Source organism: Neopelma chrysocephalum, unplaced genomic scaffold (assembly GCF_003984885.1).
Source record: "Neopelma chrysocephalum unplaced genomic scaffold, ASM398488v2 Primary Assembly neopelma1_188, whole genome shotgun sequence".
NCBI lineage: Eukaryota > Metazoa > Chordata > Aves > Passeriformes > Pipridae > Neopelma > Neopelma chrysocephalum.
In genome coordinates this window covers 1,486,654-1,509,890 of record NW_020897850.1, presented here as the reverse complement: position 1 = coordinate 1,509,890, position 23,237 = coordinate 1,486,654, and the positions used below count along the sequence as shown (strand labels likewise).

General features: G+C 38.2%; 1 protein-coding gene across 6 annotated transcripts in view; it reads right to left on the bottom strand.

Annotated features, from left to right (window-relative positions):
• Nucleotides 1–436: 436 nt before the first annotated feature.
• Nucleotides 437–23,237, bottom strand: part of CCDC91 (coiled-coil domain containing 91) — a 121,564-nt gene continuing 98,763 nt past the window's right edge. For 3 of the 6 annotated variants that reach the window (XM_027702512.1, XM_027702514.1, XM_027702513.1), the window contains one exon: nt 10,801–10,869. Coding sequence is in view for 3 of the 6 variants with exons in the window: in XM_027702515.1 (XP_027558316.1) it covers nt 10,750–10,869 (120 nt within the window). In the remaining 3 variants the exon portion in view is untranslated. Of the gene's footprint in view, nt 1,055–4,145; nt 4,331–9,350; nt 10,870–23,237 lie in introns of those variants that run through there. The other 3 variants (XM_027702516.1, XM_027702517.1, XM_027702515.1) reach the window with 3 other exon arrangements.

The window sequence follows — 23,237 nt, the reverse complement described above, 5'->3', positions numbered from 1 at the left end:
AGTGCATGTCTGGTGGGTTCACCTTGGCTGGCTGTTGGATGCCCACCCAGCTGCTGCTCAACAGAACACAGGGAGAAAAATAAGATGGAAAGCTCATGGGTCGAGGTAAATACAGGGAGATCTCACTGTCAACAGGCAAAACAGGCTCGACTCGGGGAAATTAAATTTAATTTAATGCCAATTAAAACTGAGTTGGATGGTGAGAAAAAAAGACAAAAATTAAAACAACTTCTCCCCGTGTCCATGTGATTTTTCCCCAGGCTCAGCTTCCTCTGTGGGGACACACTGTCTGGCATGAGGCAGCCCCTGCAGCCCCCCTTCACCAGAACCTTGCCACCAACACCCAATACAGTATGGAGTTACCATTATTCTACTATTATAAAGCTCAAAGTTCACTTTTTTTTCTGAATCACCAGCTATATCTTGTGGATCTTTTCCAAAAAGAATTGCAGAGAATTTGCAGAATTGCAAATTAATAGGGACTTTTACACTTGTTTCTTTTTGAAGCCTAGCAGCATGTTTGTTATCTTGGTTGCAATTGCCTAGCCTTGCTATTTTTATATCACATTTATTGCAGTTTTGGCCTAAGCCATTTTTTTTTGGCCTTGGGTTGTCTTTATGTCTACACAGATTTTTCTTGGATGCTTTTCATTTTTCTTCGGTGTTTGATACTACTTTCTTGTGGGATATACACATAGTATTCACTAGTCCAGAAAGTGCACCCTGGATGTTGATAACTCAAGACCACTCTTTGCAATCATTGCTTTTTTGCCTCGCTTACCAGGGAACCCTGGTACTGAATTCACTTTGAAACGAGCAGACCTCATACATTAGTCAAATCCACATGGCTCAGAATTATCACAGCAGTCCACTGTCTGATCTGGAAGTGGAGAAGACAGGCTTTCCCCAGGGAACACTGAAAGTCTGATCATTCTGAGCAAGTTTGCCTAGTTGTTTTTAATGTTCCTCTAAGCTATTGATGGTAAGCCATTTGTTCCACCTTCCTCCTGCCCTCTGCAGTGCTGCTCTCCTTGGGAAATGTGTAGCAGCAGACCTAGAAAGGACAATAAAAATGACTCTCCATGTCATTATCTTACATGCCAAATATTATGATGTTGGAAAAAAGAATATTCATACCTCACATTATTAACTTGGTCTTAGCCCAGTATGAAATCATTATTTATTTACAGGACTAAATTAAAATTTCTTACAATGCAGATGAATCATTATTCTTTCACAGATTTCCCCTTTTTTCCATCACAGACACAAGCTGCCTTTTGGTCTTGATTTGTACAATGAGAACCAGCCATTTTCTACTAGTTTTAGAGTTAATTGAGGGAAGGATACTCTGTGCTATGATGGGTCAAAGTCCATGCATTGTCTTTGCTGTAATGAACTTCTATGAGGACACAATAAGCTTTAAAAACCTCTATCTCTGCTGAGAACCTGTGGTTAGCCACTTTTATGTTCTTTATTTTTAACCTTAGTTTAGATAGATCCACAGGGTAAACAACAGGAAAAAAATTACTACTTTTCCTAAGCAGCACCAAGCCCTCCTTCTATTCATTGGCAATCATATTTAAAATACAATTGCTGAGATTTAAGTCACAGATCCTGCAAATATATGTTTTGACCATATCAGCTCTTCACATTTTATCATGTTTTACTGTGTGTGGGAATGAGGTAAGACTTGGACTTTCTAACGTGAAGAAACTTTCCTGTAAACAGGATCATCCACAGAGATGTGACACGTGGAGCACATGCTGGTTTCCACATTTTTTGCCTAATCTGTGTCCAGGCTGCCTAGCAACCTGCTAGCTTGGTATGGAATAAGCCAAAAAATGTGGGAATGATTGATTCAGGGTCTGCATGACTTTATTCACATTTGTGGCAGACTGTCAACAGGAATCAGTGAGGACTCCATACACTGAACACAGAGGCTACTGCTCCAGTAACTCCATTACAAGCAGTCAACCAATGTTTTAGACAAAGTTAAGTCCCTCTGTATTCTACAGTACCCTACAGCAAGGCCATTTTTTTCAAGGAAGGAGAGTTATTCCTTTCCTTCTGTATAATAAAAATTGTTTGCCAAGAATTTTTGAGGTTATATGATGTAGGACAACTTGACAGAATGGCACAATGCTTATGTTTTCCCATCAGTAAGACTGCAGGATCACAAATGAAGATGGCATGAGCGTGAAGCCAACCTGAGAACCAGTTCCAAACCTTCACCCTGAGGGGTGAGTGAAGTTATGACCATCAAACTGATGTTAACAGCAGGACAGAAGAAGCAGGGCAGAAGTGTGACACCCTCCTTCAAGGGAGCAACCCCATTCCAGCCCTGGCTGCTCCCTTGGTGATTTTATCACAATATTTGAAGTTTTCTTTAACACCTTACCTCCTGGGACCCTGTAAATCTTAAACCTCATAAAGGAGGAAAAAGGTTTTCTAGCACTTGCATTTCCAGTGGGAAGCCTGAAGGTTAAGGAGTCCAAAACCATAAAGCACACTAAAAGCGCATGATTATTTACTATTAAAATGACAAAAACCCCCCACTCTATGACTTTCAAAAATAAAGGAAGATCTTGGAATATTTTATTATAATATTTGACTAGGGTTTTATAGCATTGTCAAACACATGTACATTGGGGCCCTAGTTCACAGCTCATTTAATGAGAGGGAAACACAAAGGGAGAAAGTACTCAGCTCTTCAGACATGTCAGGAGAACTGTATACATCACCTCTCTACCACAGCAGAACCTAAAGCTGAATGATACGTGATGCCATTTCTCCAAAAAACCCCAAATGTCTAAATTGAGGAGGAGGATGAAAACCAGTCTTCTGAGGAATTCTGTCCCATCAGTCAATTTTAAGTGCCGAGGGCATGGGACTGGTGCTTGAAATCATGCACTAAATCAACACCATACCTGTCATTAGAAGAATGCTGGAAGTTTTGCAGCACTGGCAACCTCTTCCTCTGTGGAAAGGTTTCATTTTCACTGATGAAACCAAACATAAAATTCGAGATCTTTCCATACATCCAGCTTTCCTTCAGTGGAGTTTAACACAATGCACAGGAGGCAGCCATGTAAAATTCAGTGTTAAAAGGCCAACACAGTAGCACAGCATGTGAGGAACCACTGCTGAGCACCAGATGTATCCTCACCATGCGAGTGTGCTAAAACACTTCCCTCCAAGACTCAGAAGACATTATAATCTATGGAAGTCGGGGAGTTCTCCCTGCAAATCTGGAGTAGAACAATAAATTTGGCCAGAGGAACTGACAGGATGAGATCTTTGGAGATGGAAGCGCCATGTTCCCAGCTGTACTGCAGGCTGGGATGCTTTTCAGTGGTTCCCTCTTTCCTTGCCATAGAGCCCTTTTTGAGGGTGGTATAGCTGATTTTCCCACAAAGGTCCACTGCAAAGAAGGCAGGGCATTGGCTAGAAACAATGAGAAAAATCCTGGTCTTGTTGTTTAACAGCAGGAGTAAAATCCACTAGCAAACTTTGACTTGCAAGTCAGCAAACACATGGGTTCTGGTTGGTTATTCTAGGGTCTTTCATAATAGTACAATATTTTTTCAGAGCACTGTGAAAAACATCACTGACCAACAGGGTTTCTTAATTAGTTAAACCAAACCAGTTGGCCCCCCGGTTTTGTCTTCTTGAAAGAAAAAACATATTCACTGCATTGAACTCAACAACAGAGAGTCTTTAAAGTGTGTATAAACTCTCACTATAATGTAGAAAAACTTTTTTTAAGTTGTCAAGTGGCGTTTCTGAGCTCTGTCCTGGAGATGGACGTAATTAAATTATTGATGACACCAACAGTACACGAGGCATATAAAAGACTTTAATCCACTTAGTAGTTTAACCAAGAGGAAAAATAGGAGCAAAGCATGTAATTGTTACAGACGAGTGGGCTATATGATTGCTCTGTGAAAACCAGCATGAACTTCTGGATGCTTATGCATGGGAATAAATATCAACATTTGGCCCCAACACACAATAAATCAAACAATCATCCATTTGAATCTTTCTTAGATACGGTGAACAATGACCACGTCATCCCTTCCTTCAACTCACCTGTTCTCTGAAAAATTTGTTGAAGAAAATTAGTCTTGAAAATGTGAATACATATTGTGACTGTGATATTTATATTACATGTGGATATAGTCAAATTGAGTGCAATTTCATGCTCACCCTCCTTGTAATAATTTGCATTCTTCCAAGTATAGTTTTGTGATTCATGAGCTCTGTGACCATCAGTCTTCTGTAGACCTCCTTCATTGCTGCATGGAGCTTACAGGAACTTTTATTCCAATCTCTGCAAATGAAAAATTATTTCATTCGAGACCCAAATACATTTTTTATTCCCAAGAAGATGATTAGATGATATGCTATCTTTGGACACAACATCTGGATCCCTTTCCATTTTACTTGGCAGACGTGTAAAGACTTCTCCATTGTGCATAGAGTTTTGTTTTTAATATTAGAGTAGCAATCAAGCAAGACTATGTACATCATCCTGATACAGTAGTAGCCCCAGTGAGCATCATTCCTCCAGAGAAGCTCCCAAAACATTCTGCCCAGGATGCTCAGGAACCTCTATTGACACTTGTCAGCCTAATGTTTTTGGGTTGCAACATGTCACCCTTGCAATGCCTTCAAGCTTTACAAAGCTTAAACTTTTATTTTATATTATTTTATTTTATTTTGGCTGTTTGGATGCAATTTTGAAGTAAAGATTCTCATGTAATACTATTTTCTGAGATGAGACCTTCTTCTTTGCAGCAGTGTAGTAATAATGAGAGACACATTTTCCCTCACCAAGGTCTCAGACAACAGCTCATCTGCCTTCCCTGCTATACCAGGAACAGAACAAGTGCTGACACTTTCTTCAAAGAACTGATCATGAAATCTGCTTTTGATATAATTTCCCAGTATGTTTCCAGAGCCATACAAAGACAGAATTGTGTGCATTATACTCATTGTGGCCCCAAATGCAAGAAATGCGAGGAAGGACGAAATGTCGACTGCAAATAACCGACAGCAGAATTCCTACTGACTTCCTGGGAGCCAGCGCTCCACAATCACGCTCCAAATATGCAATCCATGGTCACAATAAAAGAGTGGGATGTTTGGGTAATGGAATTTTTAAAATTATTGCCACAAAAATAGAGACTGACCATGCATCACCGTGACCAGTCATCTTCTGGAAAATTTATGCAGCACGATCGGTGTGAAGACTTAACCAGTGCCCTAATTTGGTAGCAGTACAAGAACTGAAACACCCTCCAAGTTCATTCAGCAAAACCAGTTCTCTTTCTCCCTTGGCTTAAGGGTCTCCTACAGTATTCTGTAGAGGGGATCAGTCAGGACGAGCTTCTTTTTAAATGCAGAGAGGTGCAGCTTTTGAGAGAAGAAAAAATATTTTAACTTGAAGAAAGAGAATGAATGGCAATGATTTGACATATGACAGTGATCTATACCTATTCATACAGACTGACTACCAAATCTGGAAAAAAAAAGATACATTTGTAGCATTTTGTTGATAATAATATTTTTAGGATACGTATATTAATAAACATCTCACTTTTCTCCTAGTGTTTACTGTCAAACTGTTTAAAAATGTCATTTGAAAAGAAGTAGAATAGTTTGACTCTTTATTCAGTAACACGTTCTTTGTGCATTGTATTATCCTTGCTGGACAATGGAAAGCATCTAAAAAATGCTGGTTTTGTAAGTCTGAAATGAGAGGAATTACAGGCAATATAAACAAATGCGAATGTCTGACGCACATTAAAACTGTTGTCATTACACAGCATGTAAGACAGGGATAAAATACTGATACCACATCTATCACAGAAAGGTATTGTTATTTATATTACCATAGGAAAATAATAATTATTATCACAAGAAAGTCCTATCACTGAAAGGTGATACAAATACAAAACTTGAGCAACTCAGCAAATACAAAACTTGAGAGAAAAACTCGGGTGGTTTCCCTGTGACTGTTCAACTGTTCAAATATGACCCTAATTCAGCAGCAGGATCAGTTTTATGTAAGCTTAAAAATTAATGAAGACAACTTAAATGATGCTAGCAGATGAGCCTTCTTGAAGCCTCAGAAGAACAATATCTCAGAAGAACAGATCACAGAAAAGAAAATATTATTTTGTCAGTTCCTGCAAGTGCATTGAATTGAAGGCTAGAATTGTCCCCATGTAAAAAGCACTTTCCAGTCCAATGTTTCTTTGGCATGTTTATAATCCACTGATGAAAAATGAACGCCACAGATGTCATAAAATCTTTCTATACAGCATTCAGAACAGCCAGGTAAAAAATTTTAAGACAATCTCGTCCACAAGTTGGTCACTCCTGCAACGGAGTTTAACAGTGTAAGTCCAGAGGAGGGACAGCAAAGTGATCAGAGGGATGGAGCAGCTCCCCTACAAGAAAATACTGAGAGAAATTGGATTATTCAGCCTGGAGAAGAGAAGGTTTCAGGGTGACCTAACTGGGGTGTTCTAGAACCTGAAGGGAGCCTGCAAGAAAGATGGGGGGAGACTGTTTACAAGGGTCTGGAGTGACAGGACAGGGGGGAATGGCTTCAAACTGACAGAGAGTAGGTTTAAATTGGATATTAGGAAGAAATTACTTACTGTGAGGGTGGTGAGGCCCAGGTTGTCCAGAGAAGCTGTGGCTGCCCCATCCCTGGAAGTGTTCGAGGCCAGGTTGGATAGAACTGAACAACCTGGGATAGCAGAAGGTGTCCCTGCCCATCGCAGAGGGGCTGGAATGAGATGATCTTTAAAGTCCCTTGCAACAGAAGCCATTCTGAGATTCTGTGATAATTTAGACAAAGGAAATTATGGATTTCAGGTAGCTCAGTGAGGGGTGCAATGAAATGGGGAAGCAGGAAGATGCACATGGCCATTAGACCAGGCTGTGCTCTGTGCTTTAACACTTCCCCCTCTGGCATCAAGAAAGCCAGCCAGCTGGAAGCCACATTGGATATGCCCCAACCCAGCTCATTTTATATTTGCACTTAGTCCATTTGATAACTGCACTGACACTGCACATGATCAGAAAGTGAGCATAAATTCTATCTGTCCCACTGATGAACAATTTTTGTGGGTGGCTATCTCCTGCCAGGAAACCAGATGAAATCTTATCATCTGAGGGATAGGGAAAAATCTGTAAACTCAAATATGTGGACATAGGAAATACACAGGGGAAGAGGGTCTAGAGTGCTGTAAGGGAGTTTTAGTGTGAAAAGGAATTAGGCTCTTTAAGGTCATGTCTGCACGGACAATTTCAGACAGTCAGGAATTAACATTGCCATTTACTGAGCTGGCAGGACATGACACACTTTTGACCAGAAGCCAAAGTAAAGATGCCCAAAAATCTCAAAATACTAATGTGATCTCAGCCTTTGGAATGACAACTGCTGCTTTTCCTTTGTTCTGCCACTTAAGGACGGGGTGAAGGAATTCAGTGCTTCAAGGCATTCAGGTGTAATTTGTCAAGGAGATTCCTACAGCAAGGCAAAATTTCAAATATTCCCATATCTTAAGTAGAGGCAGTATACAAAAAACATGTGGCAAATGATTCCCTCCATGTGAAAGACTTGTACACACATAGTCTCAGAGTCAACCTAGAATCCTGTGATGGAAGCAGAGAGGGAGCCAACAGAAACCAACAGAAACGTAACACAAATGTGTAGGACTGCCTGATATCACAATATTCAGTATTAACTTAGTGTAAACTATTAGCTATAAATCACACTGTTCTGTTCTAGAGCTTCAAGTAGAAGTGTTAAAGTAGAATGGGCCCAATTGACACCAATGAAAGAAATATTTTATACACTGGATCTTCTGTTACCTTGCCTTTTAGGTCACTTCTAATACAATAATGCACAAAATTGATTGTTTAAACCATGCCTTTACATAACAAGATTTATGGTTTATTCCTAATATAAAGTACATAACCATATCATGTATATTATTTGAGCTTTGGTGACCTGGTTCTTGCATTTTGATTCTAAAGATTAGTTCCAGGGTTTCTTGTTCTTCCCATTACAGTCTTGCCAAAATAGTAGCACTGTCAGCCAGACCTCAGAGGCAGATAGTTCTACCCTGTAGACCTTGAACATGTTTTTTTCTCTTATATGTAATTCTTCAGCCTGTATGTAGGAATAAAAAAAGAATAAAATAAAATTGTGATGTCACCTTCTAGGAGCTAGACTGGGTTTTGCAAACTTCCTGGTTTTAAACTGAAAGGGAGTAGGTCAAGATTAGATATTGGGAAGAAATTCTTTCCTGTGAGGGTGGGGAGGAACAGGTTGCCCAGAGAAGCTGTGGCTGCCCCATCCCTGGAAGTGTCCAAGGCCAGGCTGGATGGGGCTCTGAGCAACCTGGGCTGGTGGAAGGTGTCCCTGCCCATGGCAGGGGGTTGGAATTGTATGATTTTAATGTCCCTTCCAACCCAAACCACTCCTTGATTCTACGATTCCCTCCTCCCAAATTTCCACAAGTTGTATTATCCTATGGTTATACAGAAACACTGAAAAATAAAACCAAGCTTTAAAGCTCTGGATGCAATGTGGGAAAGGTGGAAGTTATGGCATGCTCCAAAGCTCGCAGACTGGATAGGTCTGTGTGTGCTCTACAACTAAATTTCTCCTCTGAGACTTGGGAGTTTCAAATGTAACTCGAGCTCCAAATATGATCCTTTATTTCTGTGGTCTAGTGTGCAATCTTGTTTGCAGGGAACAGAGGAAGACTGAAGGACTAAAACTGTCAAAGGTAAGGAAAAAAAATACCTACAGTTCTCTGTGACAACCACAATATTCAAGAGCTGAGATTAAACAACCCTATGTTCCAATGGGAAAGATACACCATAGTTGACAGCAAAATCTTACTGAGCTTCTCCAGAAAGTGCTTTTACATATTGTTGCAAGTCAGAATACAAACCTCTTTATTAGGAGAATGCTGATAGACTCCTAAGGCTCTGGCTTTAAGGGGAATACTCTGATGTCTTTAGTAAATAGGAATAGTGCCTCATGTCCAGGCCTAGAAATAAAATCAAGTTCCTCTAGGAATGTGCTCATACCACATTTCCACAAGTACACATCTGTTGTGAGACAGCATTAGACAACCTACTTCATTTGATACTGCCTCTACATTACAAAAAAATCCACGTGTACATCTGTGTCATCTTTGGTGCAGTTGAAGAAGACAAGAATTTCACTGGCTTAGGAACAATAAATAAGTCGATGACTTGTTAATAATTTTTTTTTGTCTGCCAAAAAAAATAGAAACTGATCAGTCAATCAAGAAGTATCAAAAATAAGACTGGATTTTCATCCATTTGCAGGGTATTTTTGTGTATACAGAAGACAAAACCTTTGGCTTTGATTACAAAAACAAAGCACAGAAAAAGATTTAAATAAAATTCTAAACTTTCTGCAGTACATATTTCATACTGCCAAATACTTTGTGCAACCATTTGGTGTTTCCCTATTGCTCTATGAGAGCGATTTATGACAAGTGACTGCTGGTGCAAAAAACCAGCCAAACAAAAAAACCCCAAAGTACTGCTGAATAACAAGAACCACACTAAAAAATGCCCATAAGTCCCCCACTGAATCACAAGCTCACCATAAGAGAGATCACTCTTAGTTTATTTACATACCTAAGTGTGAACACTTATTTTCCCTTATTTCATTCAGCACTCTTTTAAAACTAAGGCCCCAAGTCTACAATCAGTAGAGTGCAGGCACAGAAATTCCACTCCATCTGCTGTCAGCAAGACTAGAAAGACCCATGACTTGATCCAAAGTCCAGTAATGTCTGTGGGGAGCTTTCCTACTTCCTTCATGCACTCAGAAAGGGCATCTGAGGTCAGCAAAGCTGCTCTCCTTATTCTGTCAGAAATTCCACTGAGGCAGTGCAGTATCAGTCTCCACATAATTACATACATCTTCTTCCTGAAACTGAGGTCAGTCACATTAATCGTCATTTCATGAGAAAATTACTTTTGGAATTGAAGCAGCTCTGTAAAACAGAAATAAAATACAAACTATACATTGGCTATGGCAGTGTTTTGCACTACTCTAAAAAGATGCACTGTTTAGTTTCTAAATTTTTTCTATTACCAGAGCTGAAGTTTTTTATAAATGATTAAAGAGATGCCTGACAACACTCTTATGTTTCAGCATTGATTCCCCTGTTATACATCAAAAATAGTAAGAAATAATAAGCTCCTCAGGCTCACCTGAGGCAATGGACTTGGGTATATACTGTGGAAATAGAGATGGATTTATATCAATATTCAAGTAAGTTTGTCTCAATTTTTTAAAATACCAAAAATAACGATGAATCACATCAACACACGATGCCAAATTTAAAACAGACATAACAGGGAAATGTTTTCATCAGTGCTACAAGTTATCTAACACTTCAATCATGGGTTACTAGAAAATGTAATGAAAACAAAATCATAAAAAAACCCAATTTTTTTTCCCATGGATGTTTTCCCCTTCCATATTTGCAATCTGACAATAGCAGTAAAACAAACCAATAAATAAAAGAACATCATCCACACATATTTCTATCAAGCATAGTTTCAGATCAACCTTGAATCAATAATACAGTCCCAAAAGATTAGAATATATTCATCACTTGCTGAGTTGAGATTTGCAGCTTCACAGATCACACCGTGTCAGTGGTACCAGGAATGTCAGTCTCTGTTTTCCTCTGTGGTTGGCTCTTCCTTCAATAAAACATTTAACTGTTTCTGTGCACATGAAAGGAAAAGTTCCAAACTATGCAGATTTCTCTGACGGACAACTTGATCAAGCTGTAGAAATAAATAACAATAAAAAAAAAAGATAGATCAACTTTAAAAAAAACCTGGAAACAAATGCCAGGGTTTGTCAGCAAAAATTCAGCCATATCAAACAACGAAAATTCAACACCCAAATAATGTGACAACAACAGAAGAACCTGAGTAATTTCAGTGCATGCAATTTAGTAATAACTTCTCAACAAAGTATTTGAGTTTCTTTGAAATAAAATGTATATAAGGCTAAGAGTATCTTTAAAGCTCTCAAATTCTGCACAAGATATTTAAGAATTCTAAACAGCCTAGCTGCCACACTAGGAAAATCCCCACAGAATCTTTTAAAATTACAGCTGCTGCTTTTATAAAAGATACTGCTTCTGCTTTGAAATGGCCACTGCTTATAACTGCATATTCAAAACTTCAAAGGCCGCTGTGAATTTAAATGGCAGCATGTTTAAATAGTTCCCAGAGGAAAAGTTGTAATACTTTCTGCCTACTTTGTTTACTCCTACATTTTATTGGGTACCCTACTGTCAGACAATGTGAACTATATACTTGCAGTAAAGATAAGGGCCCTTTTTTCCCCACCAAAAAAGATAAGAACACCATAACAAGGCTTAGTAGGTCATATCATATATATGACATAAAAATAGGGTTTACTGAAAAGCATTTGAATTTTCTTAATATCATAATATTAATAAATAAAACACACTGCAGAATTCCTTCCATCTGAATTTTGAAGCTCGACAGGTGTCCAACAGATAATATCACAACTGAGTGATGTTTTCAACTTGACTATCCTTAAATTCAACCAAATACATACATGACACAGGGGGAGACTGAAAGGTAGTGTAACATAAAAGTTATGTCACTGGAGAGAAAGGAAGTAATGGAATTCTGAAGAAGTCCAGCACTTCTGTCAGGCTGCTGTACACAAGTCCACATGCAATACCTTGACTGATGGCAAATGGACATGCTTTTCAAATATTGTGCCTCTTGTGCCTCACACTCACAGCTTTAATTACAGCTTTCAACAAAAACTGATCCTGTGGTATGACTCTGCACATATCTACTTTTCAATCAGCAGTCCAGTTAGTTGCTCTAACAATCACTTGAATGGACATTCTGTTTTATAACAGACTATTTTTTTACGTATCAACACAGAATGCAAGGCAAAGTCAGGATAGCTTCCCACTTCCCTTTGAAAATGCACTCAGGATGAAGCTGCACTGCTGTGATTTAACACACAAAGGGAAGCATTTATATGAGCCTGTGCTTTGCTGCTCCATAAGTTGCTCTAACACGCAAAAGCAGGCTCTGGAAGTTGGAATATTTTGGCAACTTGTTTCAGCAAAGATGAATGTGTCAAGTCTAGTCACCAGCAGAACACACGTGTATTTTCCAGATGCCACACAATCATAAAACTCTTCTTCAGTAATAGAATCACAGAATGGTTTGGGTTGGAAGGGACTTTAAAAATCACCTAGTTCCAACCACCCCTGCCATGGGCAGGGGCACCTTCCACTGGACCAGGTTGCTCAGAGCCCCGTCCAACCTGGCCTGCTTGGGCTTCTACTTCTACAAATTTCCAGCTGCTGTTCAAACTTCTGCATCTCAGCAAAAGCAGGCATTAGTGATCCATGCATGGCCTGATGTGAACCTTGCCCACTGATTTACAAGAGATTTCACAGCAGATCTCGTTCAGTTAAATTTCAGAAAAGTCTGCTCTTGATATATTCAAGTAACAGCTGCTACTGACATGAAAATGGAAGAAACAGCAAATTGACCTCTAAAAAAGCTGTATCTAGAATGGACAGTCTGGAACAAATGAACAAAATAAACACACTGTTGTGATGGTGCATTTCCTCTGATTTGAAATGTATCTTGCCTCCTTCCCATTTTCTGGTCCAAAACATACAGAACATTTTGCCTGGGGAAGCTGGAAGATGTTTTTGTGCTTGTGATCTGTATTTCTTTGGGGAATGGGCAGACATAGTGCAACTCACATAATATCATCTGTTATGTCTTAAACATGAGAAACATCTTTCAGTACACATATTATGTCATCAGATTCTCTTGCTTCTGGTATATCAGCTGGTGGAGCTTAGAAACTGAAATTCATTGGCTTCCTTTTATTGTGTATTATATCATCTATACTCCTAGATTTCTACTCTAGTTTCTACTCTTCATTGAGCTTAGACCAAGAGCTTTGGCTCCATTTTATTTTCTTGCAGCCCTTCCTTGCAAATTCTGCTTTAAAGAGATCAAAGCAGCTCACCAGATGTGTGTTCTGATTTGCTGCTGTTAACTTTCTTTACCAAGGCAGCAATCTCAAACTGTATACAATTAAATTTATTTCACCAAGTACTAATGTAAATCTTTCATGTGTGGAGTGATTGGCTGCAGTACGAACAAACCAGAATTTCTTCAGGCTTGAGCAAGATTTTAAAAGTCTCATACGAACCAAGTGCTCGTTTGGGAAGTCTTTGTTGAACTCAAGTGGTTAGTTGGTAGTCTCCATTTGTGCATAAGAAAAATTTATTGCTTGTTAAAAGTTTATGTAAATTCAATAACATAAAACTTCACAATTCAGTTCCCCCTTGTTTGCTCACTTTATGAATAAGCTTTGCCTTGAGCAGGACCTTTTAAAAATCTTCCATGCTACAGTAAATGACAAAACAATCCAAAAAGACTTGGGATCTTCACATAACACAAAACGAGAAACAACAAAATGATGCTGGCTTTGAAAATGGTACATTTGAATGTATTCAAAAGGAGAATATTCTCATTAATGGAGAAATTGGCTTGGCTGGGAAATAGAAACAAGTCCAATGAAGCTTTGTTATATAATATATTGTTTAACTAACTGTTAGCAAAGGACACAGTTTTTTTGAAAAGTTCCTCAGCATTGCTGTGCTCCTGCTTGCATAATATACCCTGAGATGTGAAAATATGTAAGCAAGGCACTTTAAATCTCGTTTTTCCAAACAGTCTTCCCTCTATATTTTTAGGTTCTGCTCACCTCATGGAATGACCTCATTATTTAAACAAACATAAAGGGACGTCTGGCAAATTCAAACTGAATGTGACTCATATGCAAATGTGATCAGTGTGAATAATGTATTTGGGATGGAGCACTCACACAACCACTCCAACCCAACTGCTCCACTTCTATAGATACTGAAAAATACATCAGGTTGGTTCAGATCTACCACGAGAGGGCATTTTTTTTACATCCTACCATCACTGTTGTTATTACTAATCAATGCTTCTCTTCCACCATATGAAATCTATTAGTTCAAAGTTCCCAATTCATTAGACTGTGTCCTGCCAGCACGGCTTTAATTAGCTCAGAGTTTTAATGGTCCTGAACTTCATTATTTTAAGTTACTCAACAGTATCTTTTCAACTCTGTACAGATTTTTTTTTTCTTCAGAACCAGAGGTTGCCTCTCTAGGCACTTGTATGGACCCTACTGAGAAACTGGCTATGAAAGATTGGCAAAAGCACTTCCTGAACTCCATAGGGTCTAACCAGTCCTCAGATTCCCACAATCATTCAGACACTGCATTTACCAAAAATGAGCTGAGTTCTTGCAGGGCATTCTAACACATTCACTGCTGGTTTTTTTTTTCCCTTCAGTTTAAACCTTCAGTCCACTTTTGAGGTCTAAGTGTGGTTCCACAAACCCTTGTGGCCAAAGATGACCGGATGAGACACCCCCTGGGGTCCCACCTTAGCCTCATCCATAGACCACCCAGGATGACACACCTTTGAGCCATGCAAGGCTTGACCTGAAGGGAGGCACAGCCTCAGCACAACTCCTATCAGTGGATGAGAGAATTTAACTTGGGAAATAAAAAAAAAAGGCTCATGCCTGATGCACAGTATTACCACCAGGCAACTGCTTCCATCCCAGGCTGCTCTGCTTTCCTTTAAGCCAGTTCACCTTCCCCTCTATCACTTCATCCACCCATAGCTCAAAAAACCCCAAAGTCAACAATTATTCTTAGCTCTACATTTTCTCAGCTTCATCTTGTCATTCAAATTTTCTGCGAAATGGAATGAAAGTCTCCAGGGTTGATGCCTAAAGTAGAAATTAGTTTCTTACACAATTAACTACACGTGCACATCCTCCATACCTTCCCCTTACAATATCTACCTGCAAATAGGTATGTTTTCGTGGCATACATGCTCATCTTCCTCTACTGAATATTCACCAGCCCTGGAAATATTTCAAATTTCTAGAAGAGAAACCCAGTCAGAACTCTATGAATTATGTCAGAATTATATTATCCGTTTCTAGGAACTAATAAAACATCATATGGAAAATATAGTTTTAGGTTTAGCACTGAAGGTTTAAGGATGAAATCCTGATCTCAACATTGTAAATATATATTTCATTATTAATTTCACTGTGACCTGAAGTTCACCCAGAAAAGTGAAGAAAGCAAAATTAACATTATGGCTCTATAATTTTCCCTTTTATATAAACTGTTTGAAAGTATATTTTTCAAAACTATTTTTCACAGATAATACCATTTTCCAATACCAAATGTATTTGCAGCTGTAGAAACAGTAGCTACATTCATTTAAATATGGATTGAAAAATTTACCTGTACTTCAAATGCTCACCCGAGGATTAAATGCACTTCAGCTCACTATTCTGGCTCTGTGCTATTAACAGGAGTAAAAATTGCAATCTTCCTCTTTATCATGAAATTCAACACATACAATGACCAGAGATTAAAAAAGGGCAAAGATGTTGAGGAAAAAAAAGCTCTTAATTTTACTTTCATTACTGGTATTTTCATAGCTGATCTCACATATGTAGACTGTAAAACAAATAAAAAATAATCATGCCACTATAATTTAGTGAAGCAGTTTCCCCAAGATCGTAAAATAAGAAATAAGTTTTTGAGTCCTGATGATTTCTTAGGAAATACACTAAGAAGTGCATCAAGAAAACATTTTAGCAGTGATATATATGTTTATATTTGCCATATAAGGGGGAGGGCCAGTGGGAGAAGACTTAAAATCCTCAAAAGCATCCTTGTCACTCAAAGAAAATCATGCAAAGACAGGAAATTTCAAATGCAAAATGAAAGTTTTCAGGAATTGAAAACACACAGAAAATGGGTAAAGAGAACGGGTTCTGAAGATGGAGTTAAGCAGGTCCAGGTTAGTGAGGCTGATATAAAGGGTTTCCATTTTCTTTTCCATTTACTGTTTACAAATACCCACTTGTTGGCTGTTGAATAGGTAATTCTTTGAAGCTGAATATTGATTAGCCACAGGTTATTATTTAAAGGCATTGTCCTGGCATGCTTCCATGTTTTTTCAAAGGACTCAGTAGTATAAGCAAACCTACATATTTCCCGTCCCCTATCTAAGGAATGTTCAGTAGAAAGGGGATATTTTAATACTGTGGGTAAAAGCAGCTGAAACTTTGGTGCAATATTTGTTAAATTTTGTCTCAGTTTACTTAGTCTTAATTTCTCTATATATTTTTATTATTGGTAAATATACAAAAGCTTTGTCTATTTGCTGTTTGCAAACTAACTGTAATTTCTCTCATTTTATATGGTTTTGTATTAGATGAATTTAATAACTAAAAAACTTTTTGAAAAAAAGTAAATATAAATTGAAGAATGATAACAAACATACCTCGGATCATGATTTTTTTAATAATGTCAAAAAACATCTTTGCAGAAAATTAATATAAGCCCAAACTAACAATAAAGTGAACTTACATTCTTCCATGAAAAGACTCCAGAATAATATTTCATTTTATTCTATTGTTCATACTTAGCACTGTTTGATCAACACTTAGATGGATCTGTCCATGGAGAAAAGAACATTAGACAAAAGCATTGATGATGACAGACTGCTTTCCTAAATATTAATGTACTAAATAATTAAGGACTAGAGAAACAAATTCAAGTCTCTTTGAAATCAGTGGGATCTGGAATATGTGTTAGTTAAGTATTAGGAAGAAACTATTCTGATGCTTGATTTGCTCATGCACATAAGTAATTTACAAAAAAATTCTGTCAGTGGCACTCTTTCCTCTGTGCAGGGAATCATTCCACAGAGCCAAGAAGATGTTGAATGCATCCTATGTTGCTTGTGGAGCAATTAATCCAGATGTAACACAACTGCTTGTTTAGAGTCAACCATTGATGTTGCAACTGAATTTGCCTTTAGGTATTTCTGTTTAGCCTAATTACACGTATATTGTAACAATATGCAATTTTTAAAAATCATTTTAGCATCAGTTTGCATTATAAAATAGAGTCATGGTCCTTCTAAACAATGGTCTGAGCTTCAGTGCTAAGTGAATAAATGACTGCAATTTAAGTCTGTGGCATTTTCTGAACATTTTTAGAGGGAATTTTTTTTTTTTTTGAAAAATCATGGCTTTTCTTGTATTATTAAAACCTTTACTTTTGTAGACTCCTCCTTGCCCCAATTCATGGTGTGAAGCAAACCTTGAAATGGACTGTTGCAACTTAGGACTCTTTGCATGTCCTGGACCGGATATTGCCCAAAAAACCCCAGTGTTCAGCAGAACATCACAGTGTCATTACACACTCATAAATGACTTCTTACATCTTGATTCCTAGATGTCCCTCTTGGAGGAAAATCCAAAGACAAGGGGGTTGTTTGGTACAATTTTTATGACATATAGATAGGTTTTGTTGGGTTTTTTCCCCCCCTAATTAAACCACGCTAGTGAGTGATCCTGGCATGATCCTGAAATGTTCTGTAGTTGCAGAAGTTCAGCTCCATGATTATATTTTCTAGTAAAAATATATTTTCTAGAACTCCTTCCCAATGCACTTATGTGAACTACTCCCCACAGAGTCAACAGAAGGCTTTAAAAAAATTCCCTAGCACATTAAGTAGACCATATAAAAAAATTATTACCTTGAGGAACCTGCAAATATGAGAGTTGGATGAGGAAACAATGAACTGCTTCCTCTCATTTCTGTAATGGATGAGAAGGAAAACAGATCCATATGGTACATATGTGTAGCAGAGCTTATTTTAGAGTTAATCCCAGGACAGGACATTTTTGTCTGTCCACCTGTGAATTTCTACTATTGATAACACTTACTAAGTATATAAAAACAAGGTTCTTCATGGCTGTAATTTATACAGTATCTGCTACACATTAGAAAGCCATCAGTGTTCAGGACAACCTCCAGGAAAGAGTGATGTTTCATAAATTATATTGCCATGTGAAAATGTTTTTTTCTCTTTAAATAAATAATGCTGCAACTTCTAAACCTTAAGGATTTTATGCTCTGAACTTGATCATTAAAATAATACCATATGTTGGACACATCTTTAAAACATATTTCCCTGGTTTCTGAAGGTGGTGGGAAAACACCCTGTCAACCCACTCAGAATCTCCAGTCTCCCAGCTGGACACATGAGTGTAAGAAAATACTAACTTGCCCTCATATAAATAAGAGAAGGAAATTTGCTTTCAATCAAGGAAATTAAATTGAGTGCATGGAGAACTGAAAATGGTTGCAGCACCTGCTCAGACTACTGGAGGAGGTGAGAAATAGGCACTTTTTAAGCCCACAAAAATAACAATAATGGAAATGTTTATGTGCATTAACACGTGAGCGATGTTGGGAGTGACCTACCTGCTTAACAGATGATGAACATGGGGTTCCTTGACCAAATTATTTATAGACCATCACCACATGCTAAAAATACAGAGTTACTGCAATTGCTACTCTATTGGTCTGGAAATCTGATTGTCCTGGTTTTAAGACACAGATTTCAAGATTCTTGATAAACATACAGAAATACGTGAGAACAGCATCCCTAAAACCACTGAATGATAAGTGGTGAGTGTTTGGCCCTGGCAAGTGTCTGCACAGCTTCTGAGACACACTGGATCACAGTCCCCACAAGGCAGGCACAAGCAGGAGACTCATCACAATGTGGCCAAATTCATCAGATCATCTCCTCTGATACGGAAGAAAGAACTAGAAAAATAGCACCTAAATAAAGGATTTGTAAGTGCTTTCTACCCAGGCTTGTCAGACTCTCTGTGCTCATGGAGCGTGGAAATTCTCAAGGGTTTTCTGTTAATCTTCAACTCTTTTAAGTACCCAAGTCAGCCTTGGGCACCCTCACGTGTTGTTTTAATATGGCTACAAATGACTTGGCAGAGATTACACAGGGCCTCTGTGGAGCTTCATAACCACAAATTACCATCTGTCCAGGAAAATGCCTGAAGACTATCAGACTACGCTTCCTGAAAACCCCGAGTGCAGGGCTGGGTGATAGATTTGGTAGCAAAGATGTGCTTAAATTGTTAGTATGCATACATGTTCCAAACTAATCCAGGGTAACCATGCTTTGTTAAAAGCAACAGCAATCTTCTTACATGTAAAAATCACTATTGTTATCAAACCAAATAAAACATTTTTATCTGATGGGCTCATGTTGAGTCATGCCCACAGAACTGCCTTACAGTACCAAGATGATGTCTACAGAACTGGATTAATTAAGCCTAATTGAAAAGTCAACAGTAAATGCAGGCATTAATAAGAACAATTTTTTTTATTACTGAGAGAATATATTTTGCATTCTTGGGGGATAGGTACGTAAAAGAGAAGTAATTATTGCATCAAAAGCATTTGCAGTGTATACAAACTGAAAAAACCCACTCTAATAATGTGCACGACTGTGAAACCACAGGGTAAACCTCTCCACAGTTGTATAACTGTTTTTCCATTTCCATGAGTGCTTTCTGATTCTGCATTAAAAGGAGGTTCACCAGGAGCACAACTTCCTTGCCTCTAAGAAGTACAGCAGATGGTTAATAACACACCTCACAGAGAATCAGTGCTGCAAAACCAATGTTATAAAGAAAGTTGAAACTACAAACAACATAATGAGTCAGACTATATTGAGTCTACTTAGACATCAAGGAGGCTGGAGTTGTATCATGATTATTTGAGGGTTCCTGTGAAACTGTGACACTATATGTCACTGTCTGTCTCTAAAGCAAAGTGTCCCCTAATAACACACTGTAGTTTGGTACACACTGAAGCAGCATGAGAAAAATGTTACCTCTTGGTTCTGAGCATCACTTGATTTAACAGCCAGATTTTCATTTTAATGAAACTTTAATTTTTAAGACGTGACAGAATGAAACAGTATATTCTTGAAGGCATAGGCAAAGATGATATCACATGAAATACAGGTATCTTTCTAAAATTACCATTGTAGATTAAAGTTGATGGATTCACACGGAGAAATTAAACAAGGAAAATCAGCCTGCAGTGAATCTGTGATAAAATTAGCATTAAGTCAGTGGCAAGCATATACATGAATTAGGATAAGTAATTAAGCATTAAGGTTCAGGGAAAACAAAACTGATTTTCTGCCATTCAGACAGAACCTTTTGAGACCACACTTAGTATTGGACTTCTTCAACATTGAGAAGATGGAATCTTTTGATAATGATTTTTACACACAGTCACATTTTACTGGAAAACTCTGCTGGACATTTGAAGCCAAACTAGTGCAGCAAAATTCGGGACAGCTGCTGGAGAAGCACTTCACAGAGCTGCAGCTGCAACAATGTCATCAAAGACAAGACCTCCTTGTTCCAAAACAGACCCAGATTGAGCACCCACAGCTCTCAGCAGGTCATCACTTACAGCACCACAAGCAGAAGATTCTCAAGGAGGAGGACAAAATCACCAGCAAAACATTATAATCTGCAGGCTTTATGCTCCACACAACTCCAAATCCCTTTTGCAACCATCAGCCAGTGGAGACTTCTCAACAGCATGGTTATAGTGCATTACCCAAAGCACTTTGGTTACTAGACTGGCTATTCTGCTGCTTTTCCAGAGGCAGATCTGTATTAAGGCTTTGGAGTGAAATAATAACATCAAGGACATACAACCACAAATAGATGAGCAGTTTTTTAACCCAGCAATACCTCATTTTACATTTAAAAAAAAAAAAAAAGGACAAGAAGCTGTTGCTAAGCAGGGTGGAGTGGGGGGAAAAGGGCAAGGGAGGGAAAAATACACTTGACCACAATAATAATAATAATATGAGTCAGTAGCCTGCAGCCAAAGCAGAGAAATAACATATATACATATTAACTATAAGTCATTGAAGCATCTTGCTAAATTTCTAACACATGGATAAAGACTTGAATAAAAAAAGTAAACAGGAAACCACATCGTTTTGCTTCATCTCTCTAATCTTACTATTGCTGTAGGTAAGAAAATTTACTTTACATGTTTTTCAAGCATCACAGACAACTTGATTAAGTCTCAAATTTTGATCCCACTGGGTTTGCTGTGGGAATCCAATTGCAGGAAATAATCATAGGAAAGATTCATCAAAACACATATGGTAAGGCCAACTTTCCCATTTACTTTTTCAAATCAAAGTACATCAGAAGGCTAAAAACAGCAAAAGACATACCTGACAAATGGAACAAAGAAGCTGCAAGACTTGGGATAAAAATAGCTTGAAAATTTCTGCATATAACCAGCTATGAAAAGTCTCCAATAACTCCCCAGCTAAAAACTCAACAAAAAAAGTAAGCACATAAAACTACTGAGGTTCAAATATCTCCACATAAAAGAACTTGGGTGTAAAAGAGAAGCAGTAAAAAAACCCCAAACCAAACAAACACTGAACCCTGAATATTCCTGAGCTGTAGCAAAACCCACTCAGAATAATGCATCCTTATGCACAAAGGTATCTTCTCATTTTATTTGTGCATTGAACAAAATAAAAAAACAATTTCCCCTCAAAGCCACACAGCCAAGAGAATCTGCTAAGAAAAGGGACTTTCTGGTGGCTCTGCAATTACTCTGAGCTAATCCTACCCTGGTACATGGACAGAGAAATTCTACAGACCATCTTATTAAGAGGAGTGTGATTTTTGGATCCTCACCACACAAATCCAGAGACCACAAAACTGTCCCTGCGTGTCACGGAAACACAAAGGAGAAAAGGGCCTTCTGTGTTCTGTCCCTGTCTCTTTGGGGCTCAATTCCAACATAACTGAGATGGTATCACAGAAATCTAGGGATGGACGGGAGCGTGACCCAACTTCTGATCTTTGCAGTGGGAACTCCCAATAAAGTCAATCAGAGTGGAACAACTGCCTGCTCTCTTTTGCAATCTGACAGTCCTGCAGGTGGATGCCAAAATGCCTTTGCTGAGCACGTCCCTCATTAACTTTCTAAGGCTCTTTAGGATCCCCTTGGTGCCAAGAGAATGGTACAGCAGGGACTTGGAAAAAGCCAAGAAGTTGACCTATGACTAAGAAAATAAAATTGCAGATGATATCCTTAGCTTTAATTAATCCAAGTTGATCATGCTGAACTGATTAAACTTTCCGTCTAGTACAAAGAAATGTGGACTACACTAACTTAAAGAGCAAATTTATAACTGCAAAATACCTAGTTACATTTATTCCAAAATTCTAAATTAAGAAATGACAGTGAAATACAAATCTGGTTACAAGAATATAGATGAATTTGAAGGACAAAGACAGCAAATGAATAAAGGTTTTATTTTAATAGGAATGACAAAACTTCACAAAGTCCTCGTCCTCAAAACATTCACTTATTCAGTCTACTAGAATATTAAATATTTAACCTTCAAAATTCAGCTGACCTGTCTGATTTTCTCACTAGGATGGCAAAATAAGGGTATACATGTTCATTTACACACATGGATGCATAGATTTTTCTGGGTTTTGTTGTTGTTGGGTTTTCTTTGTTAAATTACCTACTCTCAGTTAATCTAAAGGACTCTTGAAAATGCACGAGTCACGAGTTGCATTGCAAAAATGAGTAATTCCACAAAACTAATTAAGAACTTTGAATTTTTTTTCCTCAACTTAATATCAAAACCTATTTTGAGAACACAAAACACCGAATCTTCAAACGAGTGATCTGGTTACAACTCTCACATTTCCAGAAGTACAGTATGAAATCCTAACACTGAAGGAGGAATCAGGAACAACATAGGAGAGCCTCACTTACAGGGGAGCAGAGGTGTGTAAGGATGCCTCACTTCCTCCTGCCACACACAGCCTTCCTAATGGACAACAGAGAAATATGGGAGTCTCTTCTCCTTTCTTATCAAATACTTGCAGAATAGAGGGACCCTGGATGACATTTTCCATTTCCCTGGATGACATTTTCCATTTCCCTGGACCTCAGGTGTAATGATGTGGAAACCCACAGCACTACCCACAGATAGATACATCTGGGTGACACTGCACAGGGCACACTGCAAATCTTTATTCCTGTGAACAGCCTATGCCCACAGAGCAAGTTGTATAATTATGTGATTGCAGACCAAATCCA